General features: G+C 46.6%; 1 protein-coding gene across 1 annotated transcript in view; it reads right to left on the reverse strand.

The window, feature by feature from the left end:
• The window catches only part of LOC130358532 (NEDD4-binding protein 2-like 2), a 40,645-nt gene extending 18,354 nt beyond the window's left edge, over positions 1-22,291 (reverse strand). Inside the window, exon 1 of the mRNA XM_056561891.1 lies at positions 22,138-22,291. Within this exon, the coding sequence (XP_056417866.1) occupies positions 22,138-22,182 (45 nt within the window). The 5' untranslated portion in view covers positions 22,183-22,291. The remainder of the gene's footprint in view (positions 1-22,137) is intronic.
• Between the last annotated feature and the right edge of the window lie 1,337 nt (positions 22,292-23,628).

Consider the following 23,628-nt stretch of genomic DNA (forward strand, 5'->3'; position numbering starts at 1 on the left):
GTGAGTTCACACCATGTTTTGTCTCTTTTTCACAGTTCCACTTACAGTACATTTGATTTTGAAGTATGCATAAAGGTAGTCAACTACGCTAGGGATGTCCCAATACCGGACATGGGTGGGGGGGTTTACAGTGAGTTTCCGGATGCAAGTTTGAGTTGCAGCAAATTTACTGCTGCAGCTAAAACTCCCAGCGGGAAACTCGCTGTGAACCCCCGCCTATGTGAATGTACCCTATAAAAACACTACACTACACAAAATAAAGGGTAAAACACTAGATGTTCACACCCTAACACAAACCCCTCCACATGAAATGAAAAATGCCTTGTATGCCACTGTTTCCTTAACAGAGCCCCCAACTGTTGCAAAAAAATTTGGAGAGCCACTGACTGTCCAGGCATGCTGGGAGTTTTGCAACAGCTGGAGGCACCCTGTTTGGGAAACACTGCCCTAGAGTATTTTTGCTGTAGGAGGCAAGCGCCATACTTGCATCCGGGTCTGCCCCATGCAAATCCCTAATTTAGGCCTCAAATGCGCATAGCGCTCTCTCCTTTCGGAGCCCTGTCATATTTAAAGGCAACAGTTTAGGGCCACATATGGGATATTTCTGTACTTTGGAGAAATTTTGGGGGTACTTTCTCCTTTTACTCCTTATGAAAAGGAATATGGGGCAACACCAGCAAGTTAGTATAAAAAAATATTTTTTACACTAACATGCTGGTGTTGCCCCATACTAAAGACCCCCAAAATTTGTAACGCAATTTCTCCTGAGTACGGAAATGCCCCATATGTGGATGTAAACAAGGCTCAGGAATGAAAGCGCACCATGTACATTTGAGGCCTAAATTTGCACAGGGGTGGCTATTAGTTACAGCGGTTCTGACATAAAGGCAAAAAGGAAAACACCCACATGTGACCCCATTTTGGAAACTACATCCCTAAAGGGAGTATAGTAAGCCTGAACACCATACAGGTGTTTTAATTTTATTTTTTTCACTGAAATGCTTCATTTTCCAAATGCACAAATTTTTCATTTTCACATGGGGTAATAGATAAAGTCAAGCAAAATTTTTAACCCCATTTCTTTTGAGTATGGAAATACCCCCATATGTGGTCGTAAAGTGCTCTGCGGGTGCACTACAGGGCTCAGAAGAGAAGGAGCGCCATTGGGCTTTTGGAGAGAGAATTTGGCTGGACTTGAAGGCCACGTGTGTTTACAAAGCCCCCATGCTGCCAGACAGTCGTCCGTAAAGCCCACTGTTCCAAACTTATGTCAAACGCCAGTGGGGTGAAAATGCTCACTGCACCCTTTATTACATTCAGTGAGGGGTGCAGTTTCCGAAATGTGGTCACATGTGGGGGGGGGGGGGTCCACTGTTCTGGCACCATGGGGGCTTTGTAAACGCACATGGCCCCCGACTTCCATTCCAACCAAATTTTCTCTCCAAAAGCCCAATGGCGCTCCTTCACTTTTGAGACCTGCAGAGCACTTTACGACCACATATGGGGTATTTCCTTACTTGGGAGAAATGGAGCTTCAAATTTTGGGGCGCATTTTCTCCTATTACCCCATGGGAAAATGAAAAATTTGGGGTAACACCAACCTTTTAGTGTTAAAAATCCAATTTTCATGTCCAAGTTCAACGCAAACCCGTCAAACACCTGTGAGGTTTTAAGGCTCACTGTACCCCTTGTTACGTTCCTTGAAGGGTGTAGTTTCCCAAATAGTGCCATGTGGAAGTTTTTCACCGAAATCCCAAAGTTGCTCCTTCCCTCCTCAGTGATGTGCACTCACAGAGCACTTTACATCCACATGAGGTGTTCCCATACTTGAGAAAAATTGTGTTACAAATTTTGAGGGGATTTTTCTCCTTTAACCCCTTGTAAAAATAAAATAAACAAGCTACAAGAATATGTTAGTGAAGAAAATAGAGATTTCGAGTTTTCTCTTGCATTTTGCTGCTATTCCTGTGAAACACCTAAAGGGTTAACAAACTTTCTGAATGTCATTTTGAATACTTATAGGGGTGCAGTTTTCATAATGGGGTCCATTATGGGGGATTTCTTACAGAAAGGTCCCTCAAATCCACTTCAAAATGAACTGGCCCTAAAAAAAATTCAGATTATAAAGTTGCTGCTTTACTTTGAAGCCCTCTTATGTCTTCAAAAAGTAAAAACATGTCAACTTTATGAAGCCAACAAAGTAGACAGGTTGTATATGTGAATCAATATATAACTTATTTGGAATTTCCATTTTCCTTACAAGCAGAAAGTTTCAAAATTCGAAAAAATGCTAAATTTTCTCATTTTTTATGAAATTTTTGAATTTTTCACCAAGAAATTATTCAAGTATCGACGAAAGTTTACCACGAACATAAAGGACTGTGAGTGTGTAGGGGATATCTGGTAAAGATACTAGTAAAGCCAGTTATAAATCAATGTATTGTTTCATATAAAATATTAAAATATCTCTAAAGTTCTGCCTCCGCAGGGCCCTTGCGGTATATAGGCTCGCTTAAGAGAATATACTGACACAATTCTTCACAAATAATAAAAATGGTATTCTAATATATTACTGCGGTTCACCCCTGTATAGATCGTTACATATAAAAATCATGTACTAAACCTGCAAAGAAACTGAATAGAAAAAACTGTAGAAAAAAATATATACCGTAATAATATGTCCCAAAAATGAAGTCCTGCAAATAATTGTCCTGTGGAAATAAAGTCCTGAAAAAAAAAAATGCAAAATAAATCCAAAATGAAATTCAATTAGTGTATCCTAAAAAAGAAAAATGGGTCTTTTCAATGATTCCTTGTGAATAAATAATATGCCCGGTTTTGAGCCTCTAAATATTGGGTACAATATAGTTATTCCCCAGCAGACACTGTATCTTTTAGTTGTAAGTATATCTGTGTAAATATCCTGTTGGAAAGAAATTTTGGCGCACTGTGCCACTCACCGCCCTTTGGTCAGATGGTCACAGGGTCTCGATGTACAACTCCCCGGGATGGTGACTTTATGACTGGAGGTGGCAACAACCAGTAATGGAGTCAAGCCCCTTCTCACAGTCTAATACCGCTGCCGACAGATATCAATGCTGGCTTCGGCGTGAAGATGAATCCCGCCCGATGTAAGCGGCATGTAGAGGCAGCGCCGTGTGATGTCATTGGTCAGCTGGTTGCAGGTCAGCTGACCTCGGGTGCACTCAATCCCGGTATGTCCCGTAAGTTGGAGTTTACCCTGACTTCGGACGGGAGGTTATAGAGTGGCTGAAAAATCCGGACGTGGTTGTTAAGTCCAGTAGCTGGCGCTGGATCACAGAAGTCTGCTGGTGGATCACAAAAGGTCTGCTGGTGATTATAGTCCTTCTGATGATGGTGGTTTTAATCCTTTTGTTAATAGTTGCCCCGGACAGTAATATAAATAAACGGACATTCGTTCCAATACAGTCCCTTCATAATATATAGAAAAATATAATGCACAGAAAAATATAATGTAAAACAAAAAATGCAGATGATGAAAAAATAAGGTAAAAACGCTGGTGAAACCGCATTGAGTATGAACTTGTAGCAATAACAAACGCGTTTTGGGTATCTGTGGATGGTATCCTGACCCCTTCCTCAGTGGTGCATACAAAGAACTGAATACCTGGCACTATAATACCGGCTTTTTTTCATACTTTTATAATTGGTACACCTGTGTGGTTTAACTAATCCAACAAAAATATGGTCTGGATCTTTAGGATCCGATATCCAGAATGGGAAACAGAAATCCATTTACCTAAGGTCTAATAACACTGTGAATACTGGTTAAGGATACTTTAGATATACTTGTCAAAAAAGATATCAGTTGGGAATCTTATAATATCTCAAGATAAACATATATTTATTTAACAATGACAAGAATGTATTGGGATAACACTTCTTAAAAAAATAATAAAATAGAAATAAAAATAAAATAAAAGTAAAAATAAATAAAACCACACAGGTGTACCAATTATAAAAGCATAAAAAAGCCAGTATTATAGTGCCAGGTATTCAGTTTTTTGTATGCACCACTGAGGAAGGGGTCAGGATACCATCCACAGATACCCCGAAACGCGTTTGTTATTGCTACAAGTTCATACTCAATGCGGTTTCACCTGCGTTTTTACCTTATTTTTTCATCATCTGCATTTTTTGTTTTACATTATATTTTTCTATATGTTATGAAGGGACTATATTGGAACGAATGTCCGTTTATTTATATTACTGTCCGGGGCAACTATTAACAAAAGGATTATAACCATCATCATCAGAAGGACTATAATCACCAGCAGACCTTTTGTGATCCACCAGCAGACTTCTGTGACTCAGTGCCAGCTACTGGACTTAACAACGACGTCCGGATTTTTCAGCCACTCTATAACCTCCCGTCCGAAGTCAGGGTAAACTCCAACTTACGGGACATACCGGGATTGAGTGCACCTGAGGTCAGCTGACCTGCAACCAGCTGACCGATTACATCACACGGCGCTGCCTCTACATGCCGCTTACATCGGGCGGGATTTATCTTCACGCCGAAGCGAGCATTGATATCTGTCGGCAGCGGTATTAGACTGTGAGAAGGGGCTTGACTCCATTACTGGTTGTTGCCACCTCCAGTCATAAAGTCACCATCCCGGGGAGTTGTACATAGAGACCCTGTGACCATCTGACCAAAGGGCGGTGAGTGGCACAGTGCGCCAAAATTTCTTTCCAACAGGATATTTACACAGATATACTTACAACTAAAAGATACAGTGTCTGCTGGGGAATAACTATATTGTACCCAATATTTAGAGACTCAAAACCGGACATATTTATTCACAAGGAATCATTGAAAAGACCCATTTTTCTTTTTTAGGATTCACTAATTGGATTTCATTTTGGATTTATTTTGCATTTTATTTTTCAGGACTTTATTTCCACAGGACAATTATTTGCAGGACTTCATTTTTGGGACATATTATTACGGTATATATTTTTTTCTACAGTTTTTTCTATTCAGTTTCTTTGCAGGTTTAGTACATGATTTTTATATGTAACGATCTATACAGGGGTGAACCGCAGTAATATATTAGAATACCATTTTTATTATTTGTGAAGAATTGTGTTAGTATATTCTCTTAAGCGAGCCTATATACCGCAAGGGCCCTGCGGAGGCAGAACTTTAGAGATATTTTAATATTTTATATTAAACAATACATTGATTTGTAACTGGCTCAAGATTTTATGTATTACCTGAAGTTACCTAGGAAGCCCAGATCAATAGTGAATATATAATCCACATCTTAGTGATAACAATCGGCTTGTACCTATGACAACTTTAACCCCGGACTCAGGGTTTTTCCTCCGTACTATCTTATACTAACGCTTTTAATTTATTACCTACAGATATATGAGGTCTTGTTTTTTGTGCCACCAATTTTACTTTGTATTGACATTAATCATTTTACCACAAAATCTACAGTGAAACTAAAAAAGATTTGTGGGGCAAAATTGAAAAAATAAAATCATCATTTTGTAACTTTTGGGGCTTCCACTTCTACACACTGCACTTTTCGGTAAAAATGACACATTGTGGGAGATTTATCAAAACCTGTCCAGAGGAAAAATTGCTGAGTTGCCCATAGCAACCAATCAGCTTCCTAAATTTTTCACAGGCCTTTGTTATATAGGTCCATATGATTACCATGATACCCAAATTATATACCATATTTTCCGGCGTATAAGACGACCCCCAACTTTTACAGTCAAAATATAGAGTTTGGGATATAATCGCCGTATAAGACTAGCCCTCTACCGCAATGTACGGTACCTTACCAGTGATTGGCTGGTTGTTGTAAACAAAGCCTGCTTGGATTGGCCAGCTCTCCCTCTCTGCACAGTCCTCCCCATCTCCAAGACTATCAGAGCAGTACACGCCTCTTTCACCCGTCTGCCCCCCCCCCCGTATCCCATTACCCTACCTCCTTCTCCACCTCTCTGATCTCGCAAATGCGCACCAGCGCCGTCTGTCAGATTTCGCACCTGCGCCACCTCTCAAATCTTGCAATTCATGCCTGCGCCACCTTAGATCTCGCACATGCGCTGCTTCACTGCAACCCTCAGGAGTGAGATCTGAGTGGCAGAGAAAAAGGTAGGTAATTGGATACATACAAGGGCGGGCCGGATGGGTGAAAGATGCGTATTTTTCTGGGCACAGCACCGCTCTATCCATACTCCGGGAGCCCCGCTCTCTCTCTATCCATACCCCAGGAGCCCCGCTCTCTCTCTATCCATACAGGGGCAGATCCAGAGTCTAGCATCGGGAGGGGCACTATCAGAGTATCATTGGTTGACATGCCCCCTCCCATAGACTTGCATTGAGGGGGCGTGGTATGATGTCACAAGGGGCGTGGCTGTGATGTCACAACCCCCGCAGCCAGAGTTCGGAACATAAAGTTCCGAACGCTGGGGCAGTGGAGTACCCCTTTAAGTACACAGCATTGTCCCCCACACTGGGTAGGGAGCATAGTTCCCCCCCCCCCACTGGGTAGGGAGCATAGTTCCCCCCCCACTGGGTAGGGAGCATAGTTCCCCCCCCACTGGGTAGGGAGCATAGTTCCCCGCCCCACTGGGTAGGGAGCATAGTTTCCCCCCCCCCCCCCCACTGGGTAGGGAGCATAGTTTCCCTTCCCCCCACTGGGTAGGCAGCATAGTTTCCCTCCCCCCCACTGGGTAGGGAGCATAGTCCCCCCCCCCCCCCACTGGGTAGGGAGCATAGTCCCCCCCCCCCACTGGGTAGGGAGCATAGTTCCCCCCCCCCCACTGGGTAGGGAGCATAGTTCCCCCCCCCCCCACTGGGTAGGGAGCATAGTTCCCCCCCCCCCCCACTGGGTAGGGAGCATAGTTTCCCCCCCCCCCACTGGGTAGGGAGCATAGTTTCCCCCCCCCCACCCCACTGGGTAGGGAGCATAGTTCCCCCCCCCCCACTGGGTAGGGAGCCTAGTTCCCCCCCCCCCCACTGGGTAGGGAGCCTAGTTCCCCCCCCCACTGGGTAGGGAGCATAGTTTCTCCCCCCCCACTGGGTAGGGAGCATAGTTCCCCCCCCACTGGGTAGGGAGCATAGTTCCCCCCCACACACATGGTAGGGAGCATGGTTCCCCCCCCCCCCACACACACACACACACACGGTAGAGAGCATAGTTTCCCCCCCCCCCCCTCACACTGGGTAGGGAGCATAGTTCCCCCCCCCCCCACACACTGGGTAGGGAGCATAGTTCCCCCCCCCCACACTGGGTAGGGAGCATAGTCCCCATCCCCCCCCACACTGGGTAGGGAGCATAGTCCCCGTCCTCCCCACACTGGGTAGGGAGCATAGTCCCCCCCCCCACACTGGGTAGGGAGCATAGTCCCCCCCCCCCACACTGGGTAGGGAGCATAGTCCCCCCCCCCACACTGGGTAGGGAGCATAGTCCCCCCCCCCACACTGGGTAGGGAGCATAGTCCCCCCCCCCCCACACTGGGTAGGGAGCATAGTCCCCCCCCCCCCACACTGGGTAGGGAGCATAGTCCCCCCCCCACACTGGGTAGGGAGCATAGCCCCCCCCCCCACACTGGGTAGGGAGCATAGTCCCCCCCCCCACACTGGGTAGGGAGCATAGTCCCCCCCCCCCCCCACACTGGGTAGGGAGCATAGTCCCCCCCCCCCCCCCCACACTGGGTAGGGAGCATAGTCGTCCCCCCCCCCACACTGGGTAGGGAGCATAGTCGTCCCGTCCCCCCCACACTGGGTAGGGAGCATAGTCGTGTCCCCCCCCCCCACACTGGGTAGGGAGCATAGTCGTGTCCCCCCCCCCCCACACTGGGTAGGGAGCATAGTCGTCGTCCCCCACACTGGGTAGGGAGCATAGTTCCCCCCCCACACTGGGTAGGGAGCATAGTTCCCCCCCCCCACACACTGGGTAGGGAGCATAGTTCCCCCCCCCCTCACACTGGGTAGGGAGCATAGTTCCCCCCCCCCCCTCACACTGGGTAGGGAGCATAGTTACCCCCCCCCCTCACACTGGGTAGGGAGCATAGTTCCCCCCCCCCTCACACTGGGTAGGGAGCATAGTTCCCCCCCCCCCTCACACTGGGTAGGGAGCATAGTTCCCCCCCCCCCCTCACACTGGGTAGGGAGCATAGTTCCCCCCCCCTCACACTGGGTAAGGAACATAGTCCCCCCCCCCCCTCACACTGGGTAAGGAACATAGTCGTCCCCCCCCCCCTCACACTGGGTAAGGAACATAGTCACCCCCCCCTCACAATGGGTAAGGAACATAGTCCCCCCCCCCCCCCTCACACTGGGTAGGGAACATGGTCCCCCCCTCCCTCACACTGGGTAGGGAGCATGGTCCCCCCCTCCCTCACACTGGGTAGGGAGCATGGTCCCCCCCTCCCTCACACTGGGTAGGGAGCATGGTCCCCCCCTCCCTCACACTGGGTAGGGAGCATGGTCCCCCCCTCCCTCACACTGGGTAGGGAGCATAGTCCCCGTCCCCCCCACACTGGGTAGGGAGCATAGTCCCCGTCCCCCCCACACTGGGTAGGGAGCATAGTCCCCGTCCCCCCCACACTGGGTAGGGAGCATAGTCCCCCCCCCCCACACTGGGTAGGGAGCATAGTCCCCCCCCCCACACTGGGTAGGGAGCATAGTCCCCCCCCCCCCACACTGGGTAGGGAGCATAGTCGTCCCCCCCACACTGGGTAGGGAGCATAGTCCCCCCCCCACACTGGGTAGGGAGCATAGTCCCCCCCCCCACACTGGGTAGGGAGCATAGTCCCCCCCCCCCACACTGGGTAGGGAGCATAGTCCCCCCCCCCCACACTGGGTAGGGAGCATAGTCCCCCCCCCCCCACACTGGGTAGGGAGCATAGTCCCCCCCCCCACACTGGGTAGGGAGCATAGTCTTCCCCCCCCCCCCACACTGGGTAGGGAGCATAGTCGTCCCGTCCCCCCCACACTGGGTAGGGAGCATAGTCGTGTCCCCCCCCCCCCCCACACACTGGGTAGGGAGCATAGTCGTGTCCCCCCCCACACTGGGTAGGGAGCATAGTCGTCCCCCCCCCACACTGGGTAGGGAGCATAGTCGTCGTCCCCCACACTGGGTAGGGAGCATAGTTCCCCCCCCCCCCCCACACTGGGTAGGGAGCATAGTTCCCCCCCCCCTCACACTGGGTAGGGAGCATAGTTACCCCCCCCCCCTCACACTGGGTAGGGAGCATAGTTCCCCCCCCCTCACACTGGGTAGGGAGCATAGTTCCCCCCCCCCCCTCACACTGGGTAAGGAACATAGTCCCCCCCCTCACACAGGGTAAGGAACATAGTCCCCCCCCCCTCACACTGGGTAGGGAACATAGTCCCCCCCCCCCCCCCTCACACTGGGTAGGGAGCATGGTCCCCCCCTCCCTCACACTGGGTAGGGAGCATGGTCCCCCCCTCCCTCACACTGGGTAGGGAGCATGGTCCCCCCTCCCTCACACTGGGTAGGGAGCATGGTCCCCCCCCACACTGGGTAGGGAGCATAGTTCCCCCCCACACTGGGTAGGGAGCATAGTTCCCCCCCACACTGGGTAGGGAGCATAGTTCTCCCACATTAGGTTGGAAGTATAGTTCCTCCCACATTAGGTTGTAGTTCCCCCACATTAGTTTGGCAGTATAGTCCCCCCCCACATTAGGTAGGCAGTGGCCCCCACAGACCTACAGCCTTCAGCCATAAACAGTGTATGACTTGAGGCTGTATGCCTGTGTACTGCCCCACTTCAGTGCGCCGACCACCGCTCCTCTGGTCAGGGGTCACGATCTACTGCTATGGCCTATAGCCCATAGCAGTAGGTCCCGGGACCGGAGGAGCGGTGGTCGGTGCACAGAAGATGACGTGCCGCTGTTAACTTACCATGCGCGCGTGTCCTCGCTGCTCCGCTCCCCTCTGCTTCGATGGGCGCACGCACGGGACGTCAGAAAGGTAACCGGGACATAGGAATGATTTAATGGCAAAGAACGGATCAGATTCTGCTCTCCAATATAAAAGCTATTTTTGATCTACAAGGACAGGATCTGATCTTATTCAAACAATGAACAATAATAGAGGGACATAAGCAAAGCCTTCACACATACATAAACTTCTCGGAATAGCAGCAGCAGATTTGCTGCAGACCCACTGAAGTCAATGGATAGCATCAAACTCTTCTGCAGATTTTACGCTGCAGTAGATTATGTACGTGTGGATGTGCTTAAGATACGTTCACACATACAGGATCTGCTGCATATTTTGTGCAGCTTGTTTTTGCAACTCAATGACTTCAATGAGTAGCAAAATCAGCTGCAGAAAATATGCAACAGATCCTGTACGTGTGAACGTAATCTAAGGGTGAACATAACCGAATGAGCTGACAGATATGCTTCATGCCTTTATCCCTGTACACGTGAAATCTTGGCAGAATGAATTCAGCATGTCCGATCCTTCCTCTCCCCCATTATCCTTAGTCAGCAGGCCCCATTATGCATCAGATGGTTGGCGGGTTCATCTGTAAGGCTGGACTCAAACCCAGAGGTCAGAGGGCAGCACCACTACCATAGAAAACTATATCAAAAGCTGCATAGAAGTGCACCTTTAAATGCTCCTAGAGCTGCTCCCTTTTGTAGCATAGCATTGCTGAGCTTTTTCTTACCATGATAAATTGCTACAGAAAACCTGACGGAGCAAACCCTAAGAACCTTGTTCATACCATACAATAGGAAGGATAGACAAATCCTGGAAGAGCTGGAGCAGTGTGATAATAAAGGTGAATGTCATTTCCCCAAGGTCTCCCTGCATTGTTATATAACTGGTTATAGAAAGAGCAATGCAATATCAATGCTAAAAGTATATGAGAACAATACTTTAAAGGTCTGATCTTACCTTACAGTCACTAAAGGTTCAACAGATCGAATGAAAATGTTTACACTGCATTGTATAGTGCATAATTGTGCAGCCACTTAAAGGGGTTATCCAGGAAAAAATTTTTTATATTCTGGAGTGCTCCTTTAACTTTCTGGAGCCAGTTGATATATATAAAAAAAAAGTTTTTTCCTGGATAACCCCTTTAAAGGGGTATTTGACGGCTGGGACCAGGATAAACTAAGTATGGAGGGAACACAGCACTGGTATAACGCCGAGTCACATCCGGAGTAATTTCCTGCACGGCTGCACATGCTTTTACTGTATGTTAATACAGTTTTACATCATAAAGAAACTAAATTCCCCTCCCATAATTTTCTTTTTGTTTCTCAACATATTATATGGTAAAATAAAGCGTACCATCAAAAAATACAACTTGTCCTGCAAAAAACAAGACCTCATATGAATAGCACCAAAGTAGATACAGTGATCGGCACTGACTAAACCATGTTAGGCACTATGAGGGACATTTATCAATGTTTGCTTATGTATTCTTTTTTTTAGTCATTTTTTCCTTACTTTTTTTTTTGCTTATGTGTGACTTATTTATTAACTGCTTTCAGCCTGTTGATAATTTTCTTTCACGTAAGCAATTTTTCCTTTGGTTGTAGCTTTTTCTGCTCCATGTTTGAGCTGGAGTAAATTTAGTCAATTTTTAACCCTGTTGCAACTTTCTTTTGGGCAGTTGCGACTGTCGCAGTTAATAAATACCTGACTACCCGTAGTCCATTTTAAAATTATTACTACGTAGTTAATTTTTGGAAAACTTGCTTTTCTCGCTTTCCAGTCAAAATGTCGCATGAAAAATCACGTAGTCGCAGTTGCGACAATTTTGCGACAATTATAGTAAAGAAAACCTGACTAAACCTGTTGATAAATGTCCATATATGTAGCCACACAATCCAAACTTCAATTGAGAGCAGGGGAATACGGGTGAATGCAATGAACGGTGGTGCTCCCTCTCTGTAGCATAAGTAAAATTCCAGCAACAAAAAGAGTAAACGGAGGGCACTCACGGTACTGATGTCAAGCAAACCTCTTATTCGGGGTACATAAAATCTCCAGCAGCGTCCCGCTGCTGGTGATTTTATGCACCACGAATAAAAAGTTTGCATGACATCAGTACCGTGAGTGCCCTCCGTTTACTCTTTTTGCTGCAAGAATTCCTTATATGAATAGGTTCTACAGGAAAAATAAAAAAAAAGTTATCCATCCCATGAGGATTTATGGTTTGTCTGACCATTCAGGGAATCAGTCAGATGGGCAGGAACATCATTCTAACAATGGGAGTGATTATTAGGTGATGATAATAGTGGACATCTACCCTAAAGGATAAGGCCAACAGGTATTACTGCAGGTCATTTTTCATGTATATGCTTCATGTATCAAGAGGCTCTTCTTCATCCAACAGCTGTCGAGCGGGTGTCCTTTTGGTATAAGTCAGAATACATATTTTACAAGTGTATAGAAAAGCAGCGCCAAGTGCACATTTCTACAGAGGTGTCCCGTACGGAATACTTTTTTATCAAGGGAACCTATGGGTGACAATTGCCAATGAGGCTCGGATTACATGAAGTATTTTGATCAGTATTTTTAAGAAAATAACTATAATGTAAAGATTTCCTTTTTCTGCATTTTAAATAAACTCCTTTTCAGGTAAAATAGTGATGCCTGATCCTGGTATCAGTGCCAAAACAGACAAGTACTTGTACTTCTGCAAGTGTCCCTGATACCTGCAGATCACACAGATGGCTCGCCATCAGTGGATGAGATGTTGTTTCCTCCAATAAGTCATAGTTACATAGTATTTATTTTTATCCGACCTTACAAACTATCACACCCATCAAAGTCCATCAAGTTCAACCTATAACCCTACTGTGTTGATCCAGAGGAAGGTAAACCCCCCATGAGGCTGATGGCAATTGCCCCACGACAGGAAAATTTCCTTCCCGACTCCAATATGGCATCAGAATAAATCCCTGGATCAACGTACTATCCATATAAATCTAGTATCCATAACCTGTAATATTGTATTTTTAAACTGTTTATTGAGTCAGACATCACAACATAATGGTGGCAGAGAGTTAGTTCCAGAGTCTCACTGCTCTTACAGTAAAGAATCTCTGTCTGTGATGATGGTGAAACCTTCTTTCCTCTAGACATAGAGGATTCCCCCTTGTCATGGTTATCAGTCTAGGTATAAAAATATCCTAATAAAGATCTCTGTACTGTCCGTTCATATATCTGTACATGGTAATCAGATCGCCCCTAAGACGTCTTTTCTCTAAACTAAACCCCCAGCTTGATAACCTGTCTTTGTCCTGTAATCCTCCCATACCATTAATTACCTTTCTCACCCTCCTCTGCACCCTCTCCAGTTCTGCCATGTCCTCTTTTATGTACAGGTGCCCAGAATTGGACACGATACTCCACAATACCCCGCGATCAGACATCTTATCCCCTATCCTTTGGATATGGGATAAAATGTCTAAGGCCAGATTACCCCTTTAAATATCTTATGTAGCCCTGATGACATCTTTTTACAGTTTCTTGATATGCTCTTCCGTTTCCAAGATATGGGGTATTACAGTTTGACAATTCAGGGAATCCATCAAATGCACGTCATCTAAATATTAATAATGGAAGTACATATCAAGTGTTGGGTGGGATTATACAGTCGGATGGGATTAACCCTAGGATGGATGCCATCTGGGCCCGGTAATTTGTGTGTTATGTTAATAAGGCAGTACCGAACTTCTTGTTGGGTTAAACAGGTGAGATCATCTGACATTGCTTTTTCCACTACTGTATTTACACAGGAAAACCCAATCAGTAGATTGGCCTTTTCCTCATCTTCCTCCATCATTACACCCAGATTATTTCTTAGAGGGCAAACATTTACAGTTTTAAGTTTCTTATTATTTATGTAGGTGAATAATTTTCGGCTCTTTCACTTTCTATGGCAATCAATTTTTCATAATTTTATTTGTATTTTTTTTTTTTTTTACAAAATAGATTTTTCTCCTTATAATTTTATTAGTGCCTCCCTTTACCACTACTTTCTTGTGTAAGTAGTCTAAATGCTTTCCTCTTGTCATTTACTGTATTTCCCCCCCTAACTCTTTTGGTTAGCCAAATAGTTTTTTCTCCTATTTTCAACTCGTTTATTACTATGGCTATGCGTCGTTCACAATATCCATTCAAAACGCTCTTAAAAATGTCCCATTAGCTTGTGTAGTTTTATTACTGAGGGCATGGTCCTAATATATGTCACTGAGGTCCTCTGTTTGTTTGGTGAATTTGGCCGTGCTGAAGTGTAATGTTTTTGTAGCTTACTAGTAGACATCTTATGGGATACTTATTGCCCCCGATTTATCTATCAATCAGCCTGAAACCCTCATTGTCTTTTTTCCCACAGCAACCAATCACAGCTCAACTTTCATATCTTAATGAGCTCTTGTAAAGTGAAAGCTGAGCTGTCATTGGTTGTTGTGAGACACACGAGTAAAGAGCTCGGGTATCTCCAGCTCTCCCATAGAGACAAATGGAGGGAGTGTGCCGACCCCACTCTGTGTGCAAGGAGAGTGTTGGAGGTCCCAGCGGTCAGATCCTTATTGTCCTACACTGCAGTACTCCTTTAATAGTAATAGCCCATTGTTAAAGGGGTTTTCCAGGAAAAAAACTTTTTTAAATATATCAACTGGCTCCAGAAAATTAAACAGATTTGTAAATTACTTCTATTAAAACATCTTAACCCCTTAAGGACTGAGCCCTTTTTTGCAATTCTGACCGCCGTCTTTATGAATTAATAACGCGAAAACGCTTTTACCAAATATTCTGATTCGGAGATTGTTTTTTTCGTGACATATTCTACTTTATTTTGGTGGTAAATTTTCGGCGTTACTTGCATCCTTTTTTGGTGAAAATCCCCAAATTTCATGAAAATTTTGAAAATTTAGCATTTTTCTAACTTTGAAGCTCTCTACTTGTAAGGAAAATGGATATTCAAAATAAATTTTATTTTTCTTCACAAATACAATATGTCCACTTTATGTTGGCATCATAAAATGGACATATTTTTGCTTTTTGAAAAAATTAGAGGGCTTCAAAATATAGCAGCAATTTTCAAAAATGTCATGAAAATTGCAAAGTCTGAAGGGACAGATGTTACAGAACTACAACTCCCAGCATGCTTGGGCAGTCCAGGCATGCTGAGAGTTGTAGTTTGGCAACATCTGGAGGGCTACCGTTTAGGCACCACTGTAACAGTGGTCTCCAAACTGTGACCCTCCAGATGTTGCAAAACTACAACTCCCAGCATGCCCAGACAGCCTTTGGCTGTCTGGGCATGCTGGGAGTTGCAGTTTGGCCTTCTTAGTGGTTGCCACAGTAAAGATCGTTTTACTTTCACTTTCAATTCCCCCCCCCCGACGATTCCCTACCTCAGCCAGGATGCAGCAGTCTCCAGTGAAGATCCCGGGTCCCCAGGCATCTTTTCCTGCAGGTACGGCCTCCAACTTCTTCCCACGATCCCCTCGACATCCAGGGGCGGGCAGAACGGCGGGTTGCCATAGCAACCCCCTGTCCTGCGCTGCCATTGGACAGAACTCCGTTCTGTTAATGGCAGGGGATAGGAGGAGATCGCAGCTTTGCGACCTCACTCCTATCCCTTAGGCTGATCGGGGCTGTCGCTGAAAACTCCGATCAGCCCTATTTTCCGGGTGATCGGGTCACCAGAGACCCGATCAGCCAGGAATTGGAGAGAATCGCATGTCTGAATTGACATGCGATTTTCTCCGATCGCCGACATGGGGGGGGGGGGACCCCCCTGGGCGATGTGTAGGGATGCCTGCTGAATGATTTCCATACGCCCTCAGTCCTTAAGGACTCGGGATGCAGGGCGTATGCATACGCCCTGTGTCCTGAACAGGTTAATCCTTTCAGTACTTATGAGCTTCTGAAGTTAAGGTTGTCCTTTTCTGTCTAAGTGCTCTCTGATGACACCTGTCTCGGGAAACGCTCCGTTTAGAAGAGGTTTGCTATGGGGATTTACTTCTAAACTGGGCGTTTCCCGAGACAGGTGTCATCAGAGAGCACTTAGACAGAAAAGAACAACTCAACTTCAGAAGCTCATAAGTTCTGAAAGGATTAAAAATTTTTAATAGAAGTAATTTACAAATCTGTTTAACTTTCTGGAGCCAGTTGATATATTTCCTGGAATACCCCTTTAATACTTCTACAGCTCTACCTCCACATTGTCTTCCCCTTCTATTTTGTAGTTCTCCTCTTCCCCCAGTCCCTAGTTTAAACATTCCTCCACCCTTCTGGCCATCTTCTCCCCAAACACAGTTGCACCTAAGAGGGGGATTTCTCTACCTACCAACTGGGGGCTTCTACCTAATAGGGGGGATTCCCTACCTTCTGGGGGCTTCTATACAATAGGGGGGGGGGGATTCCCTACCTTCTGGGGGCTTCTATCCAATAGGGGGGATTCCTTGCCCATATACTATGGGCTTGTTCCTAATGGGGGTAGGGATTATCTACCTACTGGGGGCTACTACCTAATGGGGATTCCCTACCTATTTACTGTGGGCTTTTACCTCATTGGGGGGGTGGGGGTGGGATTACCCACCTACTTAGGACTTCAATTTAATGGGGAGAATTACCTTCTTCCTACCTACAAGGGGCTTGTAATGGAGGGAAATTCCTTCCTACACTACCTACTGGGGGCTTTCCTTTCTACCGAGGGATTTTATCTAATAAGGGGGATTCCCTACCTATTTACTGTTGGTGTGAACCTAATTCGGGGGGGGGATTCTCTTCCTACCTATCTACCTAATGGGTGCTTCTAACTAATAGGTGGGGGGGGGGGGTCCTTATCCAACTACAGGGGGAATATCTTAATTACTACTCATGTTCGACTTTCATCTAAGGCTTCACAAAGTCTAGAGCCACCTCTGCTGTCACAACAAAAAACATAAAAAGGTATCGGTACTCTGTCTTATAAATTATGGTATCCCTACAATCTCCCCTATGTGTGAACCCAGTCTAATAGGGAGGAATATGGGGGAGATTTACATGGGCAGAACCTTTAAATGTGATGTGCGGAGACCCTTATACACACACAATTATTCCTATAGAAAACATGAGACATGGGGGGAGATTTAGCAAAACCTGTCCAGAGGAAAAGTTGCTGAGTTGCCCATAGCAACCAATCAGATCGCTGCTTTCGTTTTGCAGAGGCCTTTTCAAAAATGAAAGAAGCGATCTGATTGGTTGCTATGGGCAACTCAGCAACTTTTCCTCTGGACAGGTTTTGATAAATCTCCCCCATAGTTGGTAAACCAAACAGCAGCAGTGTATGTACTTGTACATAAGAGGCCATCTTTACAGAAGCCCACGTCGGATCATCTGATCCTGTAGCGGTCAGTTGAACCACCAGACGCCCGTGAGCCGCCACAGTTTACCGTTACGTCCACGCCACCTGCTCCTGGCGCCGTGCGATGCCTGCCATGGGTCAAGTCATGAGACCTCTGGTTTTAAAACTGTATGCTTATTTTTTTATTCTTCAATAAAAGTCAATAATACAAAATAATCTCTCATAGAGGGATATTAAAAGGTCTCGTCTCTATAGATCAGTGTTTCCCAACCAGGGTGCCTCCAGCTGTTACAAAACTACAATCCCCAGCAGGCCTGGACATCCTTTGACTGTCGGCATGCTGGGAGTTGTAGTTTTGAAACTGCTGAAGGCACCTTGGTTAGGAAACACTGGTATAGAACAGTGTTTCCGAACCAGGGTGACTAAAGCAGTTGCAAAACTACAACTCCCAGCATGCCCGGACAGCCAAAGGCTGTCCGGGCATGCTGGGAGTCGTAGTTTTGCAACCGCTGGAGGCAACCTGGTTGGAAAACATTGGGTAGAGAGAAAGGAGATTGTAGCCATTGTGGTAAAGATGGAGGGAACTCCCTTTGATAAAAATGCAGGGCAGCCTAAGACCTGACAAAGGCGAAACACTGACACAATACACTCTAGAACGCCTGCACTGCAATGTATTATTACCAGTGATCATAAGATCGGACAGACATGTTAACAAAAAAAAAAGGTTTAAAGTAAAAATTAAATAAATACAGTAACATCCATTTTTCCCAATAAAAATTAAATTTACTGCTAAAATAGTGAAAATAAAAAAAAAAAAACATTTTGGATATTTTAATCGGTTGATTGCTGGGCCTATTATGAGGGCTAATCTCTAGGGAAGCACGGAAATTTCGGAAAACTAAATGATCGCCCATCAGGGGTGTGGCTTATAGCAGGGGGTGTGGCTAACAAAAAGAACAACCTCATTGTGCGCCCGATGCAACTGCTCCCTTCCTCTATGTGTATGTGCCACTGTAGCCGAATTTCACCCGGGCTGTGACCGGCTCAGGCACGCGCAACCTCTGCTACAGGAACTGTAGGGGTATTCCAGGAAAAAAAATGTTTATATATATCTCAACTGGCTCCAGAAAGTTAAACAGATTTGTAAATTACTTTTATTAAAAAATCTTAATCCTTCCAATAATTATCAGCTGCTGAAGTGGAGTTGTTCTTTTCTATCTGGTAACAGTGCTCTCTGCTGACATCTCTGCTTGTCTCGGGAACTGCACAGAGTAGAAGAGGTTTGCTATGGGGATTTGCTTCTACTTTGGACAGTTCCTGAGACACGTGTCATCAGAGAGAACTTAGACAGAAAAGAACTCAACTTCAGCAGCTCAGAAGTACTGAAAGGATTAATATTTTTTTAATAGACGTAATTTACAAATCTGTTTAACTTTCTGGAGCCAGTCGATTATAGTTTTTTCCTGGATAACCCCTTTAATATACAGACAGAGTTATCAGCTTCCCTGCTCCCTCTCTCAGGGGGACAGGGACACAGTTTCTCTGCACATCTCCCAGCCTTTCTCCCACTCACCCATCTATTATCTGCCAGCTACCTGTTGCAATTCCCAGCATGCCATTACAGTGAGGACATGCTGGGGGTTGTAGTCTTGCATCAGCTAGCAGGCAGGGGGTAGATGTGCGGAGAAACTGTGTCACCATCCCCGTGAGAGAGGGTAGCGGGGATGGAGTAAGAGGGAGCGAGATGGTGAAAGAAGAAAACTGTGTCCCGGTAGTTGAAGGTGCGCAAGCCCCTGAGCCAATCACAGCTCGGGTCACATTCGGCTACAGGGGCACTGCTTCATTACACCTGCAATGTGCTGTCTCATAGGTTTTCGCACTCCCTCCTCCTCGCTGCCAGGTGTCACTGTGTTGGGGAGCTCAGGAAGGTGAACATACAGCCTGTAGGTGAGTACCCTCCTCTGTGTACCCCTCCTCTGTGTGCTATGCCATAGTGTGCCCCCTCCTCTGTGTTCCCCCCCCTACAGTGTGTCCTTTCCTCTGTGTACCCCCCTACAGTGTGTCCCTTCCTCTCTGTATCCCCCTACAGTGTGTCCCCTCCTCTCTGTACCCCTTACAGTGTGTCCCCTCCTCTGTGTACCCCCCCACAGTGTGTCCCCTCCTCTGTGTACCCCCCCACAGTGTGTCCCCTCCTCTGTGTACCCCCCTACAGTGTGCCCCCTCCTCTGTGTACCCCCCTACAGTGTGCCCCCTCCTCTGTGTACCCCCCTACAGTGTGCCCCCTCCTCTGTGTACCCCCCTACAGTGTGCCCCCTCCTCTGTGTACCCCCCTACAGTGTGCCCCCTCCTCTGTGTACCCCCCTACAGTGTGCCCCCTCCTCTCTGTACCCTCCTACAGTGTGTCCCCTCCTCTGTGTACCCCCCTACAGTGTGCCCCCTCCTCTGTGTACCCCCCTACAGTGTGCCCCCTCCTCTGTGTACCCCCCTACAGTGTGCCCCCTCCTCTCTGTACCCTCCTACAGTGTGCCCCCTCCTCTCTGTACCCCCCTACAGTGTGCCCCCTCCTCTCTGTACCCCCCCTACAGTGTGTCCCCCTACAGTGTGCCCCCTCTGTGCACCCCCCCCCTACAGTGTACCCCCCCTACAGTGTGCCCCCCTCCTCTGTGTTACCCCATAGTGTGTCCCCTCCTCTGCGAGTTTACGTTCTGCACCAGCTGCAGACCCACAGGTTGCAGATCACTGCTCAATAAAGCAGCTGACCCAAAACTAGTACAACTCCCAGCATGCCCTGACACAGCTTATGGCTCTGCAGCTGATCCAAATCAAAACTACAACTCCAAGCATGTTGCACTATAACCTATAGTGCAACAGGCTGGGAGTTGTAGTTTGGGGTCAGCTGCAAAGCCAGATGCTGTGTAAAATTCTAAGATGATACGATTAAACAAAAACTATAAGTGAACAGCGCATGTCATTTTAGCTTTCGGTTTAGTTTTCCGGCCAAACACATCCTAAATTTTCTGTTTTAGCCCACAAATTTCATTTTGGTGCATCACTAGCAATATTGTACTATTCCTCCAATTTTTGTCCCCAAGGGCCCTTTCACAAACTTTCAGCGTGTTTCCGGCTGTGAATGTGGGTCTCTCCGCAGCTCATTTTCAGCAGCGGAATCTCTGCTGCAGACCCCAAGTCAATAGGGTCTGCTGCAGATTTTCAACAGCAGAGACTGCGCTGCCAAAATTTTGCTGCGGACAGACCGCTGAGACCCGCCCCTTTCAAACTTGCAGCGGGAAACACTCTGAGTTTAAAAGAAAATCTGCTCCTGTGAATGCACCCAAAGGTCATGTTCACATGTCAGAATTTCCGTGCCGGATTCCAATAAGGAGATTCCGCTGCAGCAGAGTCCCATAGAATTGAAAGGGATTCTGCTGCTCTGTGCACACTGCAGAATTTCTGTGCCAGTTGTTTCCAGCACAGCATTTTCCATATCCACACGAGTCCGCACTGAACGCATAGCTGTCTATAAGACGGCGCATTCCTGTGTGGTCCTAGCACCGGCATATTAAGCCAGCGCTCCGCAGTTTGCGTAATGTCTGCAAAGGAGATTCTCCCTGCGAACATTCTGCCGTGTGAACATAGCCTAAAGGTGTTTTCTGTTACTTATATCCTCAGGATAGTGAGGGTCTAGTGAGGATATTCCTCTGTTCAGCTGTATACAGGAGCTGTGCACCCTATACAGAGGGTAACAGGAAACAGTTGGCTCCATCCATCGTATAGTGGCCGTGCTGGGTTACTGCAATTCTGCTCCTGTCCACTTCAATGGGAGCTGCAGTAACCCAGAACTGCCACTAGTGCTAAATCAAGATGACTGCTGCTAAGGGTGCGTTCACACATGCGTATTTTCTGCGTATTTTCTGCTACAGATCTGCTTCAGCAATTTTGCTGTCCTTTGACTTCAATGGGCAGCAAAACCTACAGCAGCAAATAAGCTTCAGATCTGCAGCAAAAACACTCAGGTGTGAACTCGCTAGAGATGAGCGAACTTACAGTAAATTCGATTCGTCACGAACTTCTCGGCTCGGCAGTTGATGTCTTATCCTGCATAAATTAGTTCAGCTTTCCGGTGCTCCGGTGGGCTGGAAAAGGTGGAGACAGTCCTAGGAAAGAGTCTCCTAGGACTGTATCCACCTTTTCCAGCCCACGGGAGCACCAGAAAGCTGAACTAATTTATGCAGGAAAAGTCATCAACTGCCGAGCCGAGAAGTTCGTGACGAATCGAATTTACTGTAAATTCGCTCATCTCTAGAACTCACCCTAAGGCTATATTCACACCAACACCATTTCTCCTGCAGAACAAAAACACCGGCCCATTCCCCAACATAATGGACACCAACAGCGGCCCATAGACCCCATGTCTAGGACCCTTATGGCGTACAGCATGTAACCAAGTGTTTCCCAACCAGGGTGCCTCCAGCTGTTGCAAAACTACAACTCCCAGCATGCCCGGACAGCCAACGGCTGTCCGGGCATGCTGGGAGTTGTAGTTTTGCAACAGCTGGAGGCACCCTGGTTGGGAAACACTGGTGTAACCACACAAAATCGCTATAAATGTCCAACATGGGGCATCAGACTCAGTTTTCATAAATCTGGGCCTAAGGCTCCAGCACAGTCGAGCACCCGGCTCTCCTACAGCCCTGTTAGGTCAATGTGATCACCAGCTCACACACCATGATAATACCCCGGAGCGGACTATAGACGCACTGTGTGAATATTCACCTCAAGACAAGCGACCAGCGAGAGGCCCCGGAGCGGCCGCCACATCCAAACACAGGGCCCGACACATTCTACCGCAAACACGGGCGCCGCGCAGTGACGTCATCATATACGGACGCCTAGGATGCCGGGAAGTGTAGTCCTGCAGTGCCCGGCCGTGTAGTAGCTCTCCGTGCTGTGTGGTTACATTATACCAGTCACTGCTTCATGCCTGTGCTTAGGCTGTGTATGAGACTATATGGAAGACGTATAGTAATGTATGGACACTCTAGGGCAGTATATAGCAGTGTATGAATCATGTATAGGCAATGTATAGTCATTTATGTGCAATATATAGGCAATGCATAGTAACATATATTAGTAATGTATGTATATTATAGAGGCAATGGGGGAGATTTATCAAAACCTGTCCAGAGGAAAAGTTGCTGAGTTGCCCATAGCAACCAATCAGACCGCTTCTTTCATTTAGCAGAGGCCTTGTCAAAAATGAAAGAAGCGATCTGATTGGTTGCTATGGACAACTCAGCAACCTTTTCTCTGGACAGGTTTTGATGAATCTCCCCCATTGCCTCTCTCTTTCTCTCTTTCTTTCTTTCTTTCTTTCTTTCCAAACAAATTCCAAAGGAACAGCACACCATGTGGATCTGGGGGGTGCCAGCGGCAGGGGAGCCCGGTCAAGGCAATTCACACATCCAAAGTAAACCGCGGCACTCAATGGATAGGGTGCAGAAAGTTGTGATCTATTCCATGCTAATACAAAGCAAGCTTGCTTTGTATTAGCATGGAATAGATCACAACTTTCTGCACCTTATCCATTGAGTGCCGCGGTTTACTTCGGATAGATATATATATATATATATATATATTAGTACAGTGGTCCCTCAACATACGATGGTAATCCGTTCCAAATGGACCATTGTTTGCTGAAACCATCGTATGTTGATGGATCCGTGCAATGGAAAGAATAGAAAGTCATGAGAAAAGGAATAGAGGATAGGGTCCGGCTCCTGGGTAGAAGTATCCAATAAAACTTAACCTTTAATGGCAACTATTAAAACATGGAAATTCGCCACTGAGTGGCAAGTGACATGTCACTTAAAAAAGGGGGTGAACCGCCGACGCGTTTCAACCAGTTGCTCTTAATCATGGCGTTGGTACCTTGTCACACGGGGGTTTAAATACCCACTGGCTTATGGTCGGGTCCCACGGTGGAAACAAACTCCCCGCCTCCATCAAACAGGATGTGACGTGGCATATGGAAGGTAGCCGAAAAAAGATGCGGCCAGGTTGAGTCTAATTAAGGCATAAAAGATGGCCGATTAACCCATAGGTAACCTGTTTGTTATATGAGTATTTCTATAATGATGTTCATAGATATATACAAACAGTAAAATACTACTACACAATAACCTCCCGTGGAACATACACGAGAGGCTGTGCAAGTTCAAACTAATATAAAATGTCATAACAAAATCAGCATAGGGAAAACCCCAA

Source organism: Hyla sarda, chromosome 2 (assembly GCF_029499605.1).
Source record: "Hyla sarda isolate aHylSar1 chromosome 2, aHylSar1.hap1, whole genome shotgun sequence".
Taxonomy (NCBI): domain Eukaryota; kingdom Metazoa; phylum Chordata; class Amphibia; order Anura; family Hylidae; genus Hyla; species Hyla sarda.